Genomic DNA, 21530 nt, shown 5'->3' with positions numbered 1-21530 from the left:
GAGGAGGGAGAAAAAGAGGAGAAGGTGGAGGAGACGGAAGAGGAAGAGGAGGAGGGAAAGGGGGATGAGAAGACACTGGTGGCTTTGCTTCACTGAGACGAAGGAACAAGGAAATAAACAGTTATTTGTGTGGTTGAGGAGCTGGGAATTTCCCCAGGAAAGATGTCCAGTAGACAAGAGAATGCAAAAGGTGAGGGATCGGGGCAAGAGAGGATGTCATGACCAGTAATTGCTCTAGAGATGATAATGGCAGTGCCCAGGGCTGATGGGATTGCCCAGGAAGAATGCCCATACCTTCTCTGTGAGCCCCATTCCCCATCTTATGAGCTATGGGGACCGAGTGGTCCACCTGGCTCATAGCGGGCTCTGAACAAGTAGTAGTATCATATTATGGAGTTTAAATTAAATCAGCAGGAGGGAGCCCAGCACAGCTTCCAGCATGCAGCTCTGATGAGGGTTGGCCTCCTTCCTTCCCTCACTTTGATGCCACTGTTTGCTTCAGGGACCGGGACTGTCTTGCTCTCCTGCATCTCTTCTGCCACAAAGAAACAATCATGGACTCTCAAGCGCACCCCCATGCTCCAGTTACACTATCATTTGAATAATTTATTCTTCTAAGGAGAGTTTGCTTCTTGAAAGACAACTATAGAACCAGGATCCAAGCGGAAGCATTCAAGGCATGAGACAAAGACTGAGTCCTCTAGGGAAAAGGAGGCCTTGCAGAGCCCCTGAAGACACAACCTGTTTTGCTCACACCTCCTCATGTTCTCTTCAGACTTCCTGCCAGCCTTTCCTGGGGTGCTCCTTGGCCACATGCCTTTGTTGTGGACTGTCCATTGGGTCCCCTTCTATGATCTTCTCTCCATCTGTACCATCCCTGCCTCTAAAGATGCCAGCCGGAGAGCCTACCATGAATCTTCTTCTTTTACAGCGTTTTATATCATTGCTGCTGGAAGAGCCCTGTGCACTAATCAGTCCTGAGATTTTCACAGTTCTTTCAGCTAAATCTTTCATCCCCAACATGGAAAACAGGTTGAGGGGAGACAGCAGTGTATATATAGAGAGAGGGTGCCCTGGAGCTTCCTCTGATTCTTCTCCAGCCCCTGGAAGCTACATTAAGGCCCAAGAGAACACCTTGAGGCTTACTGATCTAGGCCCAGTTTCCTGTTACACAGATGGGAAAACTCACACCCAAAAAGGAAGTGAAAATGTCCCAAGGCTGATTGCACACGAATTAGCAGGAATTTACTCCATTTTCTTAAAAAATATTCCTATGAATTATTCATATATAGGTATGTAAATTATTCATATATATTATTTACATATAAGGTAGTAGTATTTATATGTGTCCCAGTTCTCTCTTGAAATTCTCCATCTTGTAATCTATTTTCTTTAATATACTAATCGCTGTTTTGTTTTTGTTTTTGTTTTGAGATGGAGTTCTGTTCTTTTGCCCAGGCTGGAGTGCAATGGCATGATCTCGGCTCACCGCAACCTCCACTTCCTGGGTTCAAGCGATTCTCCTGCCTCAGCCTCCAAAGTAGCTGGGATTACAGGCATGCACCACCCCGCCCAGCTAATTTTGTAGTTTAAGTAGAGACAGGGTTTCTCCATGTTGGTCAGGCTGGTCTCAAACTCCCGACCTCAGGTGATCTGCCCACCTCTGCCCTCCAAAGTGCTGGGATTACAGGCATGGGCCACTGCACCTGGCCTAATTGCTGTTTTAAGGTTGGTGTCTGATAACTCCAATACTTACTTATTCTATGAGACTATGTCTTTTGTCTTTTATTTTTTCTCTTTGGTTTTTGTTCACTTGGTTCTGTCCCCTGGTATGCCTGGTAATCTTGTGTTGAATGCTAGACATTGTGCATGAAAAGTTATAGAGATGACTCATGGCTCTAAATCAGACATTGACCAACTACAGTCCATGGACCAGTCCTGCCTGGTTGCTGTATTTGTACAGCCTGGGAGCTAAGAATGGTTTTTTCATGTTTAGAAGGTTGAAAAAAATTAAAAGGATAACAGTTTGCAACACATGAAAGTTATTTGAAATTCTAATTCTAGTGTCCATAATTAAAGTCTTCCTGGCACATAGCACACTCATTTGTTTACATTTGTCTGTGGCTACTTCTGAGCTACACAGGCAGGAGTGTGTGGTTACTACCAAAACTGTACGGTCAGTAAAACCTAAATTATTGACTCTCTGGCCCTTTGCAGGAAAAGTTTGCCAGTTCTTGCTCTCAAGGCAATTTCTCCTGTAGCAAGGACTGCCCTTCCCTTCTGGCTAGCCACTAGGTTGCAACTATGTGGAAAGAGAGTGAGTTTCCAGCGTCTCAGATAGCCCATCCTCCTTGACAGTTCCAACCTCCATTCCAAGCTTCCCAGCCCATGAGTGGCTTCCTGGCTTTAAGCAGCTGCCACTTTGGGGATGAGACGACAACATCTCGCATCTTCTAAACTCACAGGGAATTCCCAGTTTCTGATTTTCCAGACTGAAACGGAACATTTGTCTATTTGTTTGTTTCTGTGTGTTTTTGGTGACGGGGCCTCAGTCTTGTGCTTTGAAAGGCCTTCTTGGAAACATGGATTAAGATGTGACTGGGACCCCAGAGCAAAGCAGGGAGTGGCTATTTTCCTGAGGCTTCCTTCTTCCAAGCGAGCGACCCTGCCTTGTGCTTCCCCCCTTGTGCCTTCCTTCCTGCTGTCCCCTCATCTCAACCTGGGGCATTTGTAGGGACAGTGCCCACAGCCACCACTGCCTGGGCCTTTCACGTCCTGACTTGCAACAGCCCCAGTGGGCAAGATGCAGGGAGACCAGCCATGCCTGGGCAGGAACCTCCTGACCCACCAGCTGTCTCTGCCTTGGAACCAGGTGGTACAAGCACAGGGATTCTCACCATGTGCCCTCGCTGCAGCGCATGGAGCCGTGGTTGGATGGCACTGCCCACTCCTGTCCTGGTGGGAGAAGGGGCACCAGGTGACTGTCCAAGGCAACAGGGAAGGTATGGGGTAACTGGGGGGCCTTTCAAGTGCCTCTGTATATCTGTTTATTGTTTTTAATAAAATGGCTGTTGGTGTCATAAAGGCAGCAGCTGTCATTGAATTTAACGATATTCTGCAGCAGGAAGCCTTAAAAAGCACCCAGAGAACCCCTGTGGGAAGTGGGTGCAGGAGATTCTCACATGTCCCCCTGCTCTCTCACACCACCCCCACACTTCAAATTGCGTTGCAATTTCCCCACTCGCTGGCTGCATAGAGGTTTTAATGAAACAAGGGGATAACCATCTCCCTCCTGCTGGCTCTGTTGACACTGCCAGTGGGTTTTGCAGGCAGAGCACCCTGTCTGGCCACGGGGCTCTGTTTGCTAGCTTCCGACCTTGCTCCAGGGAGATTAAGCTGCCCCCCCACCCCCGCCGCCCGACCTGTGGCGCCTGCCCATGGACTCAGTCTAACACTGGGGGTTTGACTCAGACTTTGCTGGAAGGCATGTCTTGGATGTTAAAGGAAAAATTATTCAATGACACTTGTTAGAGCGCAGTAAGGAAAACTTTACTTGGGGCCATCACAGCGAGTACAGGGACCACACAATGGGATTTTGTGATGGGGGAGAGAGATTGGACTCAACTTTGAACAAAGCCTGGGCAAATGGGAATTTGCAGCCAAGGGGCAGGGCGGGGTGGTTGGTGGATTAAAAATGACTAGGAGGAAACATCAGGGGTAAGGGGGATTCTGGCTAAACCCACCTAACAGGGTTCTTGCTGAAGGCAGGCCAGGGTGATCAGACGTCACCTGGGGAAGGGTGAAGGATGACACTCAGATCAGAAATGGAGGGTGATCAGATATGGAGGGTGGGGATTTTGGCTAAACTCACTTAGCAGATTCTTTGCTAAGCATAGACTTTAGAAGGAAGTGCCCAGACGAGCCTAGGAGAAGGTGCAGGAGCCTGATGAGAGTTTCGCCAGGCAGAGGATCTTTGTCACTGAGTTTGGTGGGGTTTGGCAGCTGCATCAGTGAGCAAGCACCTCTCAGCACAGAAATAGAAGTGTGGTCCCTTTTCACATCACGGGCCCCAAAACAGAAGAAGCCCACGGAGGTAAGGGGCTCGGCCCCACCGAAAGCAGCTCAAGGAGTGAAATGACTGTGTCTGCACCGTTGGAGTCCCTGGCTGGGAGCCCAGGACCAGTGCTCAGGATGCCTGGGCCAGGTGTGTGGTGGTCTCATGGCGTGGCCTGCCCTTTTCTGACCCAAACTCCTCAGCAGGGGCTTGTCCGGACCAAGATTCAGCAACAAGTAATGTCCTCCTGGGTCAAGGCCTCCTAAGCTGAGCTCTTTCTCTCCATCTCACAAATGTTTACGGAGGGTCTAGGGCAGAACAGAGATGGCTGGATTTGGAGGGCCTGCTGTGAGTGGAACCCAAGGCAGGGAGGCTTGCTTCTCTCTCTGAGCCTACGTCCTGCTGAGTTCATGGAGGATTTGTTTTGCTGGGGTTCAGATGCTTAGGCTGTGTGCAAGAAGGGTGCAGATGCCAAATTTGCAAGATGCTGGGTTAAGCAAACCTGAAAAGGTTTGGTTTTTGGAGGCCTCTCAAACCTGAGTTTCGTGAATCTCCAGGAGGGAACTAAGCTTCCTACACAGAATTCCCACCCTGATTTGAGCAGAGAACCCTTGTGGGTTTTCTCAGAATGCTGAGAAGGGTCTTTGGGGAGGGTAGGGAGCCTGCAACGCCCACTCCAAGTGTGGAACCTCAGGCTGCCCCCAGCCCTCCTTAGCCTCATTTCTGTCACAAAGCCACACCTGCCTGTCCCCCAGCCCTTTTCCCCCATGCCTGTGGCAGAGCCTGGGGTTCCCTGGAGTTAGATGAGAGCCTGACACAGAGGCTTACACATGAGTCATTGTTTGGGGAGGTGATAAGGGAGCCCCAGCGAGGCTGGGAGGATTTCATGTGGTTCCTGGAGACATCTGATTCTCTGTGTCAGTGGAGGCCACCCCACTTCTGGTCCTTCTCTCAGCAGATCCTTTCCTTTGCCTTCAGCACAGATCCCTCCCCTTTCCACCTCCCCTGTCAGTGAGCTATGCCTTGAAATGCCACAAACAGTGCCAGGCCCAGGGGCATGCAGTGCTACCAGTGTATTGCTGGGGTTCACTCACATGCCTCAGGGTGGCCAGCTGTTGGCTGATCTGGGCTGGCTTCAACTGGGGGCTAGGGCTGTCAGCTGTGGCCCATGGGTCTCTCAGCCTCCCGTGGACTGGGCTGGGCATGTTCTCACCATGATGGCAAACAGACAAAATGGCCAGTCTCATGCACCGCCTTGCTCCCAACACTGGCCCAGCCCAGAGGCAACTGCAAAGCATCCTGGCATGAGCATGGCCAGAGGAGGTGAAGATTTGGGACCACCGTGGAAACACATCACAGGTACCTGGGGAGTGGGTCTATTATAGGCACTCATGGTACCTCCGGTAGTGGAAGCTCTTGTCACAGGTGCACTGGCATGTGTATTTGTGATTGGTTGTTTGGTGTCCTCATTACCCTGGATTGTAGTCTGTTCTGGATGGGGACACTGCTTGCTTTTGTTCCCCTACTGCAGCCTTTGGGTCTAGCCCAGTGCCTGCACACAGTAGGTCTTGAATAAGCAGCTGTTGAATGAGTGAAGAGTGCTTTTCTATAATATATCGAGGCAAGGTGTGTGATATGCTTTGGCTGTGTCCCCACCCAAATCTCCTCTTGAATTGTAGTTCCCGTAATCCCTACGTGTTGTGGGAGGGACCCGTGGGAGGTAGAATTTAATCATGGAGGTGATCACCGTCATGCTGTTTCTGTGGTAATGAGTGAGTTCTCGTTCTCATGAGATCTGATGGTTTTATAAGAGGTTTTCTCCCTTTTGCTCTGCACTTGTCTCTCCTGCCACCATGTGAAGAAGAACATGTTTGCCTCCCCTTCCTGATTGTAAGTTTCCTGAGGCCTCCCCAGCCATGTGTAACTGTGAGTCAATTAGACATGTTTCCCTTATAAATTACCCAGTCTCAGGTATGTCTTTATTAGCAATGTGAGAACAGACTAATATAGTGTGTCACTCCCCAATCGTGTCTCCTTGGGAGACTGTCAGACCCTATACGGGCATGAGAAAGAAACATCAGGGGCTGGCATAGGAAGTACATTAGTCCGTTCTCACACTGCTATAAAGAAGTACCCGAGACTGGGTAATTTATAAAGAAAAGAGGTTTCATCAACTCACAGTTCTGCATGGCTGGGGTGGCCTCAGGAAACTTACAATCATGGCAGAAAGTGAAGAGGAAGCAAGGCACCTTCTTCACAGGGTGGCAGGAAGAAGTGCTGAGTGAAGCAGGGGAAGAGCCCCTTATAAAACCATAAGATCTCATGAGAACTCACTATCATGAGAACAGCATGGGGGAAACCACCCCCATTATTCAATTACCTCCACTTGTTCTTTCCCTTGACAAGTGGGGATTATGGGGCTTACAATTCAAGATGAGATTTGGGTGGGGACACAAAACGCAACCATCTCAGGAGGTCCTATGGGCATACCATGGAGCCATGATCCCACCCCACCCTGTGCTGGAGAGCGTGGTGCACATGTCAGGCTGCTGCTTGATTGACAACATGGCTCCCAGGACAGCCGGAGTGCAGAGGAGTTGAAGACAGCTTCTCAGGGCTGAGTCCCAGGCACTGCTCTTCCCTCGACCCAAGATCCTAGGACAGAGCAGATCACTCACCTGCCCAGAGCTGGATGCTGGGTTACAGGCTTTCTGTGCACTCTGCAAACTCCAGAGTACTTCTGAAGAGGGTCAGCACCAGAGCTCAGGTCAGGATGCAGGTTGAACCAGCTCCATACTTGGTCAAGTTCATTATATTGTTCATGGCCCCGTGACTGTTTCTGTCTGCAGCCACTGCAGGTAAGGAGCCTTCTTTCTGGCCTGCTTGGCACACCCTGTGGTACTCGGCTGGTGTCTGAGAATCCCTTGCTCCTCCTTCTCGTGTGTTGACTCTAAAAGGTGTGCATGGACCTGCTCCTCTTAGATGGGGCTGCTGGATGGCACATCAGTCCTGAACCAGGGTCAGTGTTGAAACATCAGTGAAAATAAGGCCATGGTGAGAGCTTGAAACACAGGGAGGCAAATGTCTTATAGTCGGTTTAATTTCATTAGGTGTCTGGGAGACAGGGAGCATATTTTGAAAGACAGTTCAAAACAAAAATATTGGAAGAATCTGGCCTTTGGGGCTGCTGGAAGCTGGATGGGCTGATGTTGGTCCCAGTTTGCAGAATGTTTGCCCTGGACCACTGACTGCATTGGATGTGCCCAGCCCCATCTCTTCTGCTCCAGGGAGCTGACTCAAGCCTCTGCATAGACTCTGCAGTGACCATAACCAGGGTGAGGCCACTGTTCTTTGAGGACCTTCTGTGTGGGGGCCCCTGAAGAAGCCATGGAAGGCTTCTCCCACCTACACCAGGTACATATCTGCTGAATGGAAACTGCGAGGTCACAGCACCCTGCTTCCGAGAGCGAGGTGCAGGTGGGCTTTGTGGAGGCGGAGCCTCGCCATTTGCTTAGAGGTTTGATGCACTGACTATTTTATAAGCGAATCGTAGGCTCTGAGGACAGTGGATGCGGTGGCGCTGGGAGTTGTCAGAAGGGACTCCGCAGCTAACACGCAGGTCCCAGCCCCTCCCGCCAGGCTCCGGCTGTGGATGGAGCATCTCGGCAGCAGAAGGCCCCTCGGCTGGTTCAAAGCCTCCCTGGCCATAGGGTGTCTCTTCCCCAAAGCCTGAACCTCTCCTTAGCATGCAGTGAGGCTGACTTCCTTTCCCCCAGCACCGACCTCCAGAGCCACCATCCTTTATGGAACTTCTCAAATGACAGTGGAAGTTCAGTGAAAGAAACGGGTCATTTCCCTGTTGGCCACTGAGCTCTAAGTTGAGTATCAGTGGCTTCTGTTCTTACACAAGCCAAAAATTCAGGCCATGTGTGTGAGTCTCTGTGTGTGAGGGAGCGTGTGTGTGTGAATATGTGAGTGTGTGTGAGCATGTGTGTGAGAGTGTGTGTTTGAGCATGTGTGTCTGTGTAGGTGTGTGTGGGGGGCATGTGTGTGAGCGTGTGTGTGTACATGTGTGTGTGAACGTGTGTGAGTCTGTGTGTGAGAATGTACATGTGTGTGTATATGTGAGTGTGCTCATGCATGTGTGTGCGCATGCTTTGGAAGCTGCCCTGGCAGCGCTGAATGCTGTCTCTTAGAGGGTTTCCAGTTCCCCCAGCACTGGACTTTCTGCTCCGGAGAAGATGCTGCTGCCTGTCACGGAGCAGATCTGACTCCCCTGGGATGGCCCAGGGTCCACAGCTGGGGAGCCACGTTTCCCGGCCACGATGCGGCCTTCTGATCCCCTCCCATCTGCTGGGCCGTGTTCTCTGAATGCAGGTCAGAAGGAGCAGATGGACAGGGCCTGGCTTCCTTCTGCCTGTAACCCATTTCATAGTCATTATATTCAATTCAGCAATGTGTCTAAGCATTTCTGTTTGCCATAAAGGGCGAATATGCAGGCTTGGCCTTCGCCAAGGCATGTGGCCACACCATGGAGGGGGCGCGTGAGCAGAGACTGCCCATCTGTGCCCCCCGACAGTCATGCCACACACAAAGTGCTCACTCTGGGATTCTTGGGATCCTGTAGGCCAGGAGTCACAAACTTTTCCTAAAGGACCAGTTGTACGTATTTGAGGTTTACAGGTTGTGCAGTCTCCATGTGAAATGTGCATGGAGATCATGGCTCCGAAGGCTGCTGTTGGGTGATTCATGATCTTGCAAACAAGAGGTGAGGGCTCTGTGCCCCCTTGACCCTAACTGAGCCCCCAGGGTGCCCGAGCCTTTGGAAAGCCTTTTAACTCAGAGGGTAAACCTCACTGCCAGTGAATTCATTTCCCAAGCTCTCCACCCACCTCGTCCTCACCCCATTCCCAGTGTTCCTGCTGAAAATCCCAGGTTTGAAAGGGGCAGTGCTGATTTTTTGCCAAGAAAATGGTCCTGAGAAGGGAAGGTGGGTTGATGCCTTGGTTTAGGCTTGCAACTGGGTGGCATGGGGTCTTTCTAGCCAAGACTTGTCCCCTGGGCTCTCTGAGTCCCCCCTGTAGCACTCTGTGTTCTTAAGCTCAGAGCAGTCTTCAAACACAAAGAAACCCATGGGTGACATTGGTAGCTGGTCCTAGGGTCAAGGGACATGAGTACAACTTCAGGTCCCTTCTGGAGCCCACAGCCAGACAGATACTTAGGAAGATCTCCAAGCCTCTCTAGACCGTGATGCCATGGCCATTGACCATCCCTGTGCAGAGAACAACGAAAATCTGCATTGGTCAGGGTTCTCTAGAGGGACAGAATTAATAGGATTGATGTATATATGAAGGGAGTTTATTAAGGAGAATTGACTCACACGTTCATAAGATGAGGTCCCACAATTCCCACAATAGGCCATCTGCAAGCTGAGGAGCAGGGAAGCCAGTCTGCGTCCCAAAGCTGAAGAACTTGGAGTCTGATGTTTGAGGGCAGAAAGCATCCAACATGGGAGAAAGCTGGAGGCCAGAAGATTAAACCCGTCTGGTCTTCTCACATTCTTCTGCCTGCTTTTATTCTGGCCGTGCTGGCAGCTGATTCGATTGTGCCCACCCAGATTGAGGATGGGTCGGCCTCTCCCAGTCCACTGACTCAAACGTTAATCTCCTTTGGTGACACCCTCACAGACCCATCAGAAACAATACTTTGCATCCTTCAATCAAATCAAGTTGACACTCAATATTAACCATCACAAGTCCACCCCTTGTCAACTTGAATCCATACACATCTCCTGAAATTATACATAATCTTCAAATAAAGACAATAACAAGGTCATAGTTATGCCTAACATAATGCAACTATGCTTCCTACAACCCTCCAAAAGGCTGTGCCGGACAGCAGTGAGGGGCTGAAGCCTGGAGCAAGCCTGTTGAATTCCATGTCTGCCATGTCTTAGCTGTGTGTGCAGTACAGGGTTAATTTTGCCCAAATGTCCTTGCCCCCAATTCCTAAGCCCTTGGAATGTCCTGCCTGAGAAGCGTGTCTTTTTTGCCTGGGGGCCTTGGGCCTGGCCAGATAATACAACGGTACAACTTATGGTGGGAACTGGGGTCGTGGGGTGTTGTGGTATTAGCTTCAGAGGGGCTGGAGACTGGGGTCACCCGTGCCAAGGGTCACCTGTGGCAGAGCCCAGCACAAACACTGGGCATCAAGGCCCAAGGGAGCTTCTCTGATATTTCATGAGTGTTGTCACACATCATTGCTGGGATGAGACAGTGCTGTCCACATTTCTCCACTGCAAGGTGACATCCAGAAGCTCGTGCCTGGTCTCCCTTGGACTCTGTCCTATGCTTCTCTTCCTGGTGCTCTTCCTTCTGCTGTGATAAACTATAACCAAAAATATAATGGCTTTCTGAGTTCTGTGAGTCTCCCACTGAATTATTAAGCCTGAGGGTGATTGTGGGGACCCCAAATGGCACCGTGCAACCTTGGGAAAATCCCTTACCCTCCTTCTGGACTTGGGGAACATATTTGTACTCACCTCACGGTGCTGTAGTGAGCTGCGAATGCACTATTTGGCACAAGGCTTAGCACCCTCTACCAAGAAACTTGGGGTGGCTCTACGGTGGCTCCAAGATGTCAGCCCTATGACTTCTCTCCCCGCCTGGCTTTGTTATTGATAAGGAAAGCATTGGAGGGAGAAGGGGTGTTAAGAGGAAGCAACCGGGGATGGACTCACACCTCACCCTATGAGGCACACTGAGGGTCAGTAACCCTCCAACCCAAGGATTCAGCTGCAGTGATATCTGTCCTGTGGGCTTGTCTTGTGCCTCGGAGGACATCTACCATCATCTTTGGCCCTTACCCATTAGATGTAGAACCACTCCCCACCCACAGCTATGACAACCCAGAGTATCTCCAGACATTCCAGATGTCCCCGGCTAAGGACCACTGCTCCACCTGCCTAGGCCCTTTGGGGCGATTCCCTGGGGGCTGCCCTTCACTGTGTTGTTGTGTCCAAGCCAAGGCCTGTGAGATGTCAGCAAGGTATTTCCTTACAGGAGTTCTGTTTCTGTAGCGTGTGATCCTGTCCCAAGCTGGAAGGACTTCCGATGAGGAGAGACTTTATCTCCACATAGTGTCGTCTTGAAGCACTTCCCTGAGCCAGGCCATCACCCCCTGTGATGGTGAATTTTATGCATCAACCTGACTGAGCTGAGGAATGCCCAGGGCGCTGATAAAGCATGATTTCTGGGGGTGTCTGTGAAGGTGTTTGTGGAAGAGGTTGGCACGTGAATTAGTGGACTGAGTATGGAAGACCCATTCAGCCACGTGGGTGGGCAGCATCCCATCTGTTGAGGGCCCAGATAGAACCAAAAAGACGAAGAAAGGGCAAATTCTCTTCTCTCCCTCTCCCTCTCTCCTCTCCCTCCTTCTCTACCCCTCTTTCTCCCTCTCCTTCTGTCTCTCTCTTCCTCCCTCTCTCCCTCATCTCTCTCGCCGCCTTTCTCCCTCTCCCCCTCCCTCTCTCTCTCCCCCTTCTCTCCCTCTCCTCCCGCCTCCCCCTCCCTCCCTCTTTCTCCCCCGCTTTCTCCCTCTCCTTCTCTCCGTCCCCCCACGCCTTCCAAAGAGAGGGAATAATGAGGACCCCTTGTGGATTTTCCATATTTCAGCCTGTTTCCTACAAATATTGTTGGGACTACATGTCAAAACACACAGTCCTTGTCCAACTGTCATGACCATAGGGTCTGCAGTTTATTCTCATAGCTATATATATATATGTGTGTGTGTGTGTATATATATATATATAGAGAGAGAGAGAGAGATCTGAGCTGGGACATCTGTCTTGTCCTGCCCTTAGACTTGGACATCAGAGTTCCTGGTTCTTGGGCCTTTAGACTCTGTTACTTCCACCAGTGTCCCTGCCCACCGACCCAAACCCCCTCTGGTGTAGATGGAGCTGGGTCATCCATCCTCTCCTGCCTTTGGCCTTGGACTGAGTGACAACATCAATTTTCCTGGTTCTCCAGCTGGCAGACAGAAGATCATGGGATTTCTTAGCCTTCATAATCACATGAGCCAATCCCATGATAAATCTCTTCTATAGATCTCTCTATATTTTATTGGTTTTGTTTCTCTGGAGAACCCTGACGAATACGTTCACCCCTTGGAAGACTCTGCGGGGTCATTCAGAAAACAGCACACTCCTTTGTGTCCCTGCCATAAAAGCTGGTGGCCTTGTTCTGCTGTGAGCATCCCAGTTTTGGAAGATGCATTTTTTTCTTAGTGGCCTGTTCCCAGGAGGTGAGCAACTGACTCAGACTAAGCCTAATGGCTTAGGTTCCTCCAACTCTAGCAAGTCAAGCTGCCTCTCATCTGTCCACCATTGGGTACTGTGAGCTTCTCCCTAGTCAGGCCAACGTGTTCTCAGAGACTCTTTTTCAAAGACTGCAGTGAAATTGACATTTTGCAGGTCTCTGTGGAAAAGGAATGGCTTTTTTGGGATGGAATTGGCACTTTAGGTCCCAATATCACCTGTCACCCGTCATACTTACCCTTGTTGCATGACAGACATTTTTGTGTCCCGTGGCCATGGCTCTTTGTTTGCATAATTCAGACGCTGCAGACTCCTGTGTTGTGAAATCAGCTATGATACGCACAGCAATCTGTTTGCCTTGGCCAATTCCAGGACCATCACTCCTGCCCTCATCCAAGTGTACCAGCCAAACGTGCCTCCCGTCCTAGAAAGAAAGCCCTTGGTGGGTTTGTTTTTGCCATGGACAATGGCCTGTATTTGATTCAGCTTCATTTAATAAGACCTTGTTCAGACCAGAGATGGATTACAAACTTCCACATCAATCTTCAGGGCCTGATCTTATTACAAACCACCACAAATATAACCATAAAAGCCCTATTGATTGATGCAGAGCTTGGTAATCCATCTGTCCCCATCCATTATTCTGGGGATAATTTTTCATTATCTGGATAGCAGCTGATTCCTCACGCATTAGTATACAGTGGCAATTACCAGAAGCAGAAAAAGCCCCCACATTAGCAGGAACAATAACACCTGTCAGGAAGGGGAAGCAAGAATTCCTACACAGCATGCTTCTGAGCTCTGGGACCAGGTCTGAATTGCAAGGAGTTTGAAGATGGGATTCAGTGTTGACCTTGGAAGTGGAGAGGGAAAAGTTTGCTTGTGTGTTCCTTCCTTGAGGGCATAGAGTGTGTGCTCCCTTTAGATGACATCATTGTCAATCCAGTCATAGCCCCTGGACAGCTGACATGGAAACCTTTCCAGGATTGCTCAGGGGCAGCAGGGTTTATGGGACAGGTGTTCCTGCCCGAGGTAGCTAATAGCCACCAGAAACTTGACCAGAGGGAATGTTATTTAAGGTGAGAGTATTGAGTGAGACATGAGTGAAGAAGGAGAGACATGAGTGAAGACGGAGAAAAGTCGAAGCCTCCTGAGAATGGTGCCATTTGCATAGTGTGGGAAAAGTCCTTTCCACAGACCAATAAGAGATGGTCCCTCTCCACACAATGATTCCATAATCTGAACTTTCTTGTGTTTGGCAAGATGCTATTTCTTTTTAACATGGAGAATATTGAGATAGACGTGGCTGAAATATTTCTAAGAGCCATTGAAGGAATCAATTGGTAAATTTCTGAGTTTTGATTTCCAAAAATCAAAAATCCTGTGTAATTGACTTCTCAAGGGAAACCCTCATGCAAAGTGATTTATCATCAAGTGGCTTCGTATGGACAAACCCAGCAGGGTGCAGCCACTGCTGCCGGGTGTTAAGAGCCAGCCATAAACTAGAGGCTGTGGGTCTCTCTGAAACCAGCTGAACAGTGACCAGTGAAGAGACCGGCACACAGCAAAGCTTTGATGGTGGAGGGGGATTGTTCTAGTCCTTCAAACTAAAAAATTGCAGTTTGATTCCAAGCATTAACCAATCATTCAAAATAGGAATATGCTTGTATTTAATCTATAAGCAGAGCCACCTTGAGCTACTCACTTAAATCATGTATCTGTAAACTGTGGTCCATGGGCCAAACATGGCCACTGCCTGTTTTTGTAAATCAGGTTTTATTGGAAAACAGCACCATTTGCTTCTTTGCCCATTGCCTGTGGCTGCTTTTGTTTTTGCTACAATGGCAGAGTTGAGTAGTTGTGACTGAGGCCATACTGCCTGTAAAGCCTAAAATATTTACTGTCTGGTCCTTTAAGAAAAGGTTTGTCTACCTGGGATCCACATGAAGATTTCCACATGGAGGAAACTACTCCTAGCTCTTGGGGAGACTAAATAATGGGGCACATGCTATAAACACCACATGCATGACTTCTCCTGTGTTATTTTGCTTTCTTCTAAGTGAGCAGCCTTCCGAAGAGAGGAAATAATAAAGAGCCCTTCTGAATTTTCCATATTTCAGCCTGCTTCCTGGAAATATTATTGGGACCACATGTCAGAAGTCCCAGTCTTCGTCCAACCATCATGAGGGTCTGTAGTTTATTCTCATAGTTGTAACTTCCTAAGCAGGAGCCCGGGAACCCATTAAAACCCACGCTCCAGGTTTTGAAGCACACGGATGTTTACTTTGCAAGGAAAGTCTGTGCAGGGGCGGTAAACTGTTGATCTTGAACTTATTTAACAACAGAATGTGGCCACAGGTGTGTGGGATTTTGATTTAGATGTTTGGTTTTCTTGGGGACGCTACAGCAGAGAATTACCTTTGTCCAGGCTCTGCTTGCTGACCAGGGAAAGTCATTTTTCTTCTTTAGCATCGGGCACCCAGTTTGTCAGACAGGTACAAAAAAATGCAGGGTGGAGATGGGTTAAATTGATACCAGGTGTGAAGGCTTAGCTAGGTGCATCTAGGGGTCCTGTAGAAAGCATAGCTGTTGTATTGTGGGTGTGTGTCTGCCCAGACCCTCTTAGCTGGTGATTAGCCCAAAATGCACCCTTCATGTTTTAATGTGGGAAATCTATGAAGAAAATTTAAACAAAAGGCAGGAGAAGGGCCTCCAGGGCGAGGCCAATATCAGAAGTAGATCATTATCCTTCTTTCTGTTAACTTGGTTTCTGATTTTTTACCTCTTAGTTACAAGTTTAATGATACATCATGAAGCTAAGATCACATTATCATCAGCATCACCTTCACCATCATCACCATCACCATTATCATATCACTATCATTTTCAGCAGCATCACCATCATTATCATTACCATCACCACATCACTATCACTATCACTGTCATTATTACCATCGTCATCATTACCATCACTATCATCATTATCACCATCACCATTATTACCATCATCACATCACCACCATCATCATTACCATCACTATCATTATCACTATCACCACCATCTTCATTGCCATCACTGTTATCACCATCATTATCATCACCATCATCACCATTCCCATCATTATAACCATCATCACCATCACCACCACCATCACCATTATCACCATCACTATCATTATCATTACCATCATCACCACACCACCATCACCATCACTATTATCATCACCATCATTATCACCATCATCGTCACCATCACCATGATTATCATTACCATCATCACCACCATCACCATCGCCATCAGCAGCAGCAGCAGCAACCTCCTTCTCATCACAAGAAGCACAGACACAGGATGAGCACATACGCTTCGTGACAGCATGGCTTTCTCTTGACTGGGCCAGAGGGAGTGTGTGGGTAGAGAGCAAGAGGAGACTGCACAGGCAACCTACCCTCCGCAGCTGTCCATCTTTTTCAATCCTTCCTCTGCACACGAGGTCTGAGTTGGGTCTCATGAAACTTGGCACATAGGGATTACCAGAGCTGGCAGACACTCCATTGTTGGTGGGATTAGGGGTGGTCCCTGTGGCATAACTTAGCTTTCAACTCATTAGCAAACCAACTTGACAGTCCCAGAGAAAGGACTTGCCTGGAGGTTTAAAGCAGGTGCCACAGCTGGGGCACAGGTTTATGGGAGGTCATTGGCCAGAACTGCAGTGACTGCAGCACCTTTATTCAGGGGGCATCAGAGCAGCTGTTGCCTATGGGTGAGCATTACTAGTGCGGCAAGCACACAATAGGTGCAAAACAAACAGTCAGAATAGAAGAGGGCTTGGGAGAGACCTGCCACACTCATGTGTCTGCTCCACTGTTTGCCAGGTGTTGTTATTCTGTGGGTCCTGGAGGGGAATCCCTCGTGAAAAACAACAGTTACCTCCAGAGAGGGGGAAACAGGAAGACAAAGCTTGTTTTCTGGCTGCGCCAGCGTTTAATCATTTATGAATAATTTCCCCCATGAGGATCATATCCAGCAGAGAGGTAACATCTGTTTAAGAGACTGTCCTTGGGAGGCCGCCAGAAAAATCTTGACACTGAAACCCACCATGCTGAAACACGCACATGCAGTGTTCTCACCCCAGCAGCCCAAGAGGTTGGTCAGGTGTGAGGGGCAGGTCTCTGCAAAGCAGACACCAAGATGGAACCCCAGGTGGAGACAGGACCATTGCTTGGATCTCAGGCGGAAGGACACGGGGAGATGAGTTGGAGGAGGTGCTGCCACCTGGGGGCTTGGCAGACTCCCTCACTGCCCTGATCTTCCAGCTTCTCAGGTGCTGAAGTGGACCTTCGGGGTAGCCCTGGCTGGCTAGTAATGTCCCCAGCATCCTATATGTCCCAGGAAGTATGTGACAGATGTGCAGTCAGAGAAGAAGGTGGTCTGGGGTAGGGACCAGAGGCAGGAGCTGTTGCAGACCTGCCTTCCTGTCTCCCCAGTCCTGGGTCTGTGGTTAGTGGCAAATGTTGCAGAAGGTTTTGGGACAGAGGTGGGGGACGGGAGAGAATCCCTGCTTTCTGCCATCGTGCCTGTGGGTGTCAGTAAACAGCTCTTGGCCAGAGCTCTACCTGCCCCACTTCTGAAGTGGCTGGTCCCTGTCCTGCCGATTCCAGTGCCTCCCACCTCCCCATTCAGGGATTGGGGCCAGGGCAACAAGGCTAGACCATAGATTCTCCTTTGGGGCTGTGGGAAGCATCCACCCTTGGCCTGATACTTTCATTCCTGGAACCTCATGAAGCAGTGAACTTCTTAGCGAGGACTCTGGAAAGAGGAAGATGCCACCCAGTGACCCATGTCTGTGAGGGTGTCACCCCATGTGCTCTTCTTTTTACCTCCCCAATATGTGCTGGCCCATCCTGGCTCCCCCTGGGTCAGGCAAACCCTGCTCCCACTCATAGGCCAGCAGCCCTGGGGCTCACAGTTCCAGAATAGAAGAGCAGAACTGGCCCAGGGCATGAGGGGAGAAAGGGGTCACGGGGAATATCTCACCCAGAACTGACCTGCCGCCGGGTAGAAGAGGTAGGTGAAGGGTTTGGCAGGTGCAGGAAAGAACACAGCTGCCCATGATCCAAGTCACGGCTTGGAGACTGAGAGGGTGGTGGAAGGAGAGAGCCCAGAGCTGGAGCTCCCCCTTCCTGGACCCCAGGTGAGAGCAGCCTCATGCCCAGGGCCTGCAGTCCAGGAGGAGAGAACTGAGCACCTGTCATGCTGCCGCGAGTTCCCCGCTGTGGATGGGACCTGGCATCCCCAGCTGGGTTGGGGGGATGTGCCTTCACCTTTCCCGGCCCTCCCTCGCCTCCTGAACCTAGTTTCACGGGTGCCCTCTTCCCTCTTTCCTTCTTTCCAGGTCTGGCTGTCCATCAGATCATCACCATCACCGTCTCCCTCATCATGGTCATAGCTGCTCTCATCACAACTCTTGTCTTAAAAAATTGGTAAGGCTCCTTGGGCCCTTCTGGCCCAGAAATGGGGGACTGCAGGGGTCCCCGGGTGGTGAACACAGAGAGGCCCCCGCTTTTCAAAGCCAACCTGTTCTACTGGCTTCTGCCCGGGCAGTTGAGCTGCCATAGGCTGCTCGCCGTCCAGTGCTGCCCTTTGGCCCGGCCCCTATCCTGGTTTCCCTGCAGAAGGCCAGCGAGCCCAGCCTTCATGACAGAGCTTCTCAGGGTGTGTGTGGTCCCGGGTTCCAGATTCTTTTTCTCGATGCCAGTGTCCATTGGGATGTTGTCCACCCAGCACACAGTCCCTATTTCTTGTCTCCTCTGCCCCTTCCCTGGAAAGGTAGGGATGGGGCCCTTCTACCAGCACCCAGTGGGATCCCACATCCCTCGCTCAGGCTTGGCGGCCGGTTGCTGAACCAGCCCTGTTTGTATTCTTCGTTCCTCTCAAAGCCACTCTGTGTGCTGAACTAGGTTACCGCTTTGCTCCAGGCAGCCTGCCTTTGCCTATTTCCTCCTGGAAATTGGCCTACTTTGAGGCTGGCCTTGCTGGGTGTACACACCTGATAAGCCCCTGAGAAATCAGGGGACTGCTGGGAGACCCTGCTGCTCAAAAGCGCCTTGGGGACCTCACCTGCCTGCAGCCACTCCTCCAGCAACTGTGTCTCCTTTCGGCATCCAGGCTTAAAACTCCCTCATAGAAGAACAGACCCAAATGGCCCCCTTGCTGCCTGCATACAGCCATATGAATCAGACAGGGCTGATGGTGGAAACTGCATCAGAGCCTCAGAATCACAGGGGAACACAAGAAAGTGAGAGAGTAAAAGCCAGTCTCTGGGATCAGAGGAGGTGGGACCCCTTGGCAGGCCACGGGAGGGTGGGAGGTAGCACAGACCACAACAGACCTCCCACTCGGCTAGCGAGGGCTCAAAGCCACCTCCTGATAGGTAGCAAACTGGGACCCCGGGCATTTTCTGGAGACAGGCGATGAGAGAACAACACGGAGTTCATAGCGGGGCTTCTTAGGCAGGGGCTGGCCAGAGGAGGGGCTTTGGACCCCTGGACTGTGTGGGCGTATGGAAGGACAAATCCCACTGGCCATCTCAGTGAAGGGCTTCATCTCCCCAGAGACAGGGGACTTTGTAGCCTATTCTGTGACAGGTTGATGACAAGCCTTCATCTTGCTTTTCCCACACTCGAGCTTATAGCAGACCTTCAAAGAGCCCTTTGGGAGAACAGCCCGGGAGGCTGGATGAGCAAGTTCGGTGAACCTGACCTCCCTCTGAGGAAGACTTTTCTCGGGGGGCTGCCCCTGGGTTTGGCATTCACCTTATGACCTTGGTTTATGGGGTGGGGGGCTTCTACTCCTTGAATCGGGATTCCTTTCATTGGGAAAACCAACGCAGGAAATAACCAAGACTTAGGAGACAGGCCCATCCCCCCTGCCCCTTGCCTTCGCGTAGCCCCTCCCTGTGCACAGGCCCTGAGCATGAAGGGGAAGGGGTGGGCAGGGGAAATGGCCCCCAGTGTGGGCTCCCCATCCAGCAGGGGAGGGGCCTCCCAGCCAGCCCCCTTGTCCGTCCTGTGCTCTCATCATAGAAGCGGATCCAGCGGCCCCGATTCTTGCTTTCTCAAATCCCTGGAGAGTCAGGGGTGGAAGTCCCATGGTCACTCTAAGTGGCCTCTGGAAGCCCCTGTGGGTCACAGGAACTAGACCATAGCAGGCAGGGCGTGCAGGACACTTCCCTCCGCAGACTCGATCAGGGATGAAGGACAAGCCAGCTCGTCATTTCCAGCTTGTGTACGTGCCCCTGGGTGGGGTTGAGGACAGGGGCTTTCTCATGCACCAGCTTTCCCCAAAGACGAGTCCCCTGTCCATTCTGAGATGAAGGAATGGACCACCCCAACCTGTGCCCAAAGGTTCCCACACGCTCTAGGCCCCTCTGGCAGGAAGGACCCACCACGGCTTTAATCCCGTTGAGGCGTTCATGGGGACACTGAGTCAGCACCATGGTCTGGCTGATGCTCTTTAGTTAAGCAGGTCCCTAGCTCTGCGATCACATGGCTCACCACTTACCCCTCATCCTCCCTGCTGTAATAGCCATATTTAAAATTCAAATTTCATTTTTTTTTAAAAAAAGAGTTGATTGCTTGATTGTGGTTGATCTTTCTGAAGAGGCTGGGAATTACCGTTTAATATGAAATGATGCGTAGCTCATGCCTGCAAGCAAAAGACCCACAATGGAAGTCTGCAGTTGTGCTTGTGGGTTTCTGGCCTCTGCCCGTCCCCCACCCCAACCTCTTTCTCTTCCAGCTGTGCCCAAAGCGGGAACACTCGTCGGAACAGCCACCAGCGGAAGACCAACCAGCAGGAAGAGAGCTGCCAGAACCTGACGGACTTCACCTCGGCCCGGGTGCCCAGCAGCCTGGACATATTCACGGCCTATAACGAGACCCTGCAGTGTTCACACGAGTGCGTCAGGGCGTCTGTGCCCGTGTACACCGACGAGACGCTGCACTCGACGACGGGGGAGTACAAATCCACCTTTAATGGAAACCGGTAAGCTTGGGCTCTGCTAGACCCTGCAGCCGTGAAGCTCTTGGTGGTCCCGACCCCCGGGGGCCACGGTGGCTGAGCTGAGAGCTGTTGGTCGGTTTAGGTCTTCCCTGAGGTGGCTTTGAGGGCCCGAGCCAAGGCGGACTGCTAATGTGGCAAAACGAGAGAGGCAGGGTTGACAGCAAACAGGCGTTCAGCTGCTCCCAGAGAACACAGTGGCTGGAATTTCCTTCTAGACCCCTGGCCGTGGGCAGTGGTGGGAAATGCATAGTCTCCCAGCCCTGGCTCTGAGCTGTCATCCTTCATGCCCCAGAGCTCAAAGGCCAGTCCCGTGGTGGTGATCGGCCTCCTAAATATCAACAGATGACAACAGCCTCCTACCAGAGTCAGTGTCTCTGAGCCCTGTCAATAAAACGTCAGCGGCAAATTTAGCAAAACTATCAGATACTGACCAGACTCCCGGACCGGACGTGTGTTACTAAATGCTTCTCCTTTTTTATTATTCATGTGTAATCCCTCAAAGAAAATATACCCCACAACCACCTGTGAGAATGTTTAAGAAACCCTTGAGTCAGCTTTCAAAGGTTTGTCCAGAATTAAATTAAAATATCAATAAGCTTTCCTTTAAGTGAGCATACATTTATGCATCGTTTTGTAAATTAAAATAAAACAATCTCCAACAACTTGAAGAAAGGAGGAGGCTGGGAGGCTGCCTCGAAGGGTCCACCATGAGCAACAGAATTAGCACCTAGGGTAACACTGCCCCAGGCCCCTGGAAAGGGCTCCCCTGGAGCCCAGGGCGAGGTGACTGGACTCGGGTTGTTTTAGAAGGGGCTGGCTGCATGCTCCCTTTCGTTCTATTTGCTGATTTGTTCAGGGGCCTTGGAGAGCGAGGGCTGCTGGGGCTGTCACATCCATGGTTAATGTGTCTTTGTCCTGTTGGCTAGAATGAGCAGATGTTCCTGAAATACCTTCTGGCCACGCCTCTTCTTGCATGTCCACGTTGCATTCTGCCATCTGTGATATTCTCTGTCTTAGACGTTCCCTTTCCTTGCAGGGGAGGACGGTGGCACTCAGAACCTCAGAACTGTTGTTCTAAACCTCAGTGGTTTTACACT

General features: G+C 50.6%; 1 protein-coding gene across 2 annotated transcripts in view; it reads left to right on the top strand.

Moving 5' to 3' along the window:
• The window catches only part of AJAP1 (adherens junctions associated protein 1), a 144194-nt gene that overhangs the window by 97627 nt on the left and 25037 nt on the right, over window positions 1–21530 (top strand). For both annotated transcript variants that reach the window (XM_065530702.2, XM_005544959.5), the window contains exons 3-4: window positions 17765–17852; window positions 20170–20415. In XM_065530702.2, the coding sequence (XP_065386774.1) occupies window positions 17765–17852; window positions 20170–20415 (334 nt within the window). The remainder of the gene's footprint in view (window positions 1–17764; window positions 17853–20169; window positions 20416–21530) is intronic.

Source organism: Macaca fascicularis, chromosome 1 (genome assembly GCF_037993035.2).
Source record: "Macaca fascicularis isolate 582-1 chromosome 1, T2T-MFA8v1.1".
NCBI lineage: Eukaryota > Metazoa > Chordata > Mammalia > Primates > Cercopithecidae > Macaca > Macaca fascicularis.
This window is presented reverse-complemented; position numbering and strand designations above follow the sequence as displayed.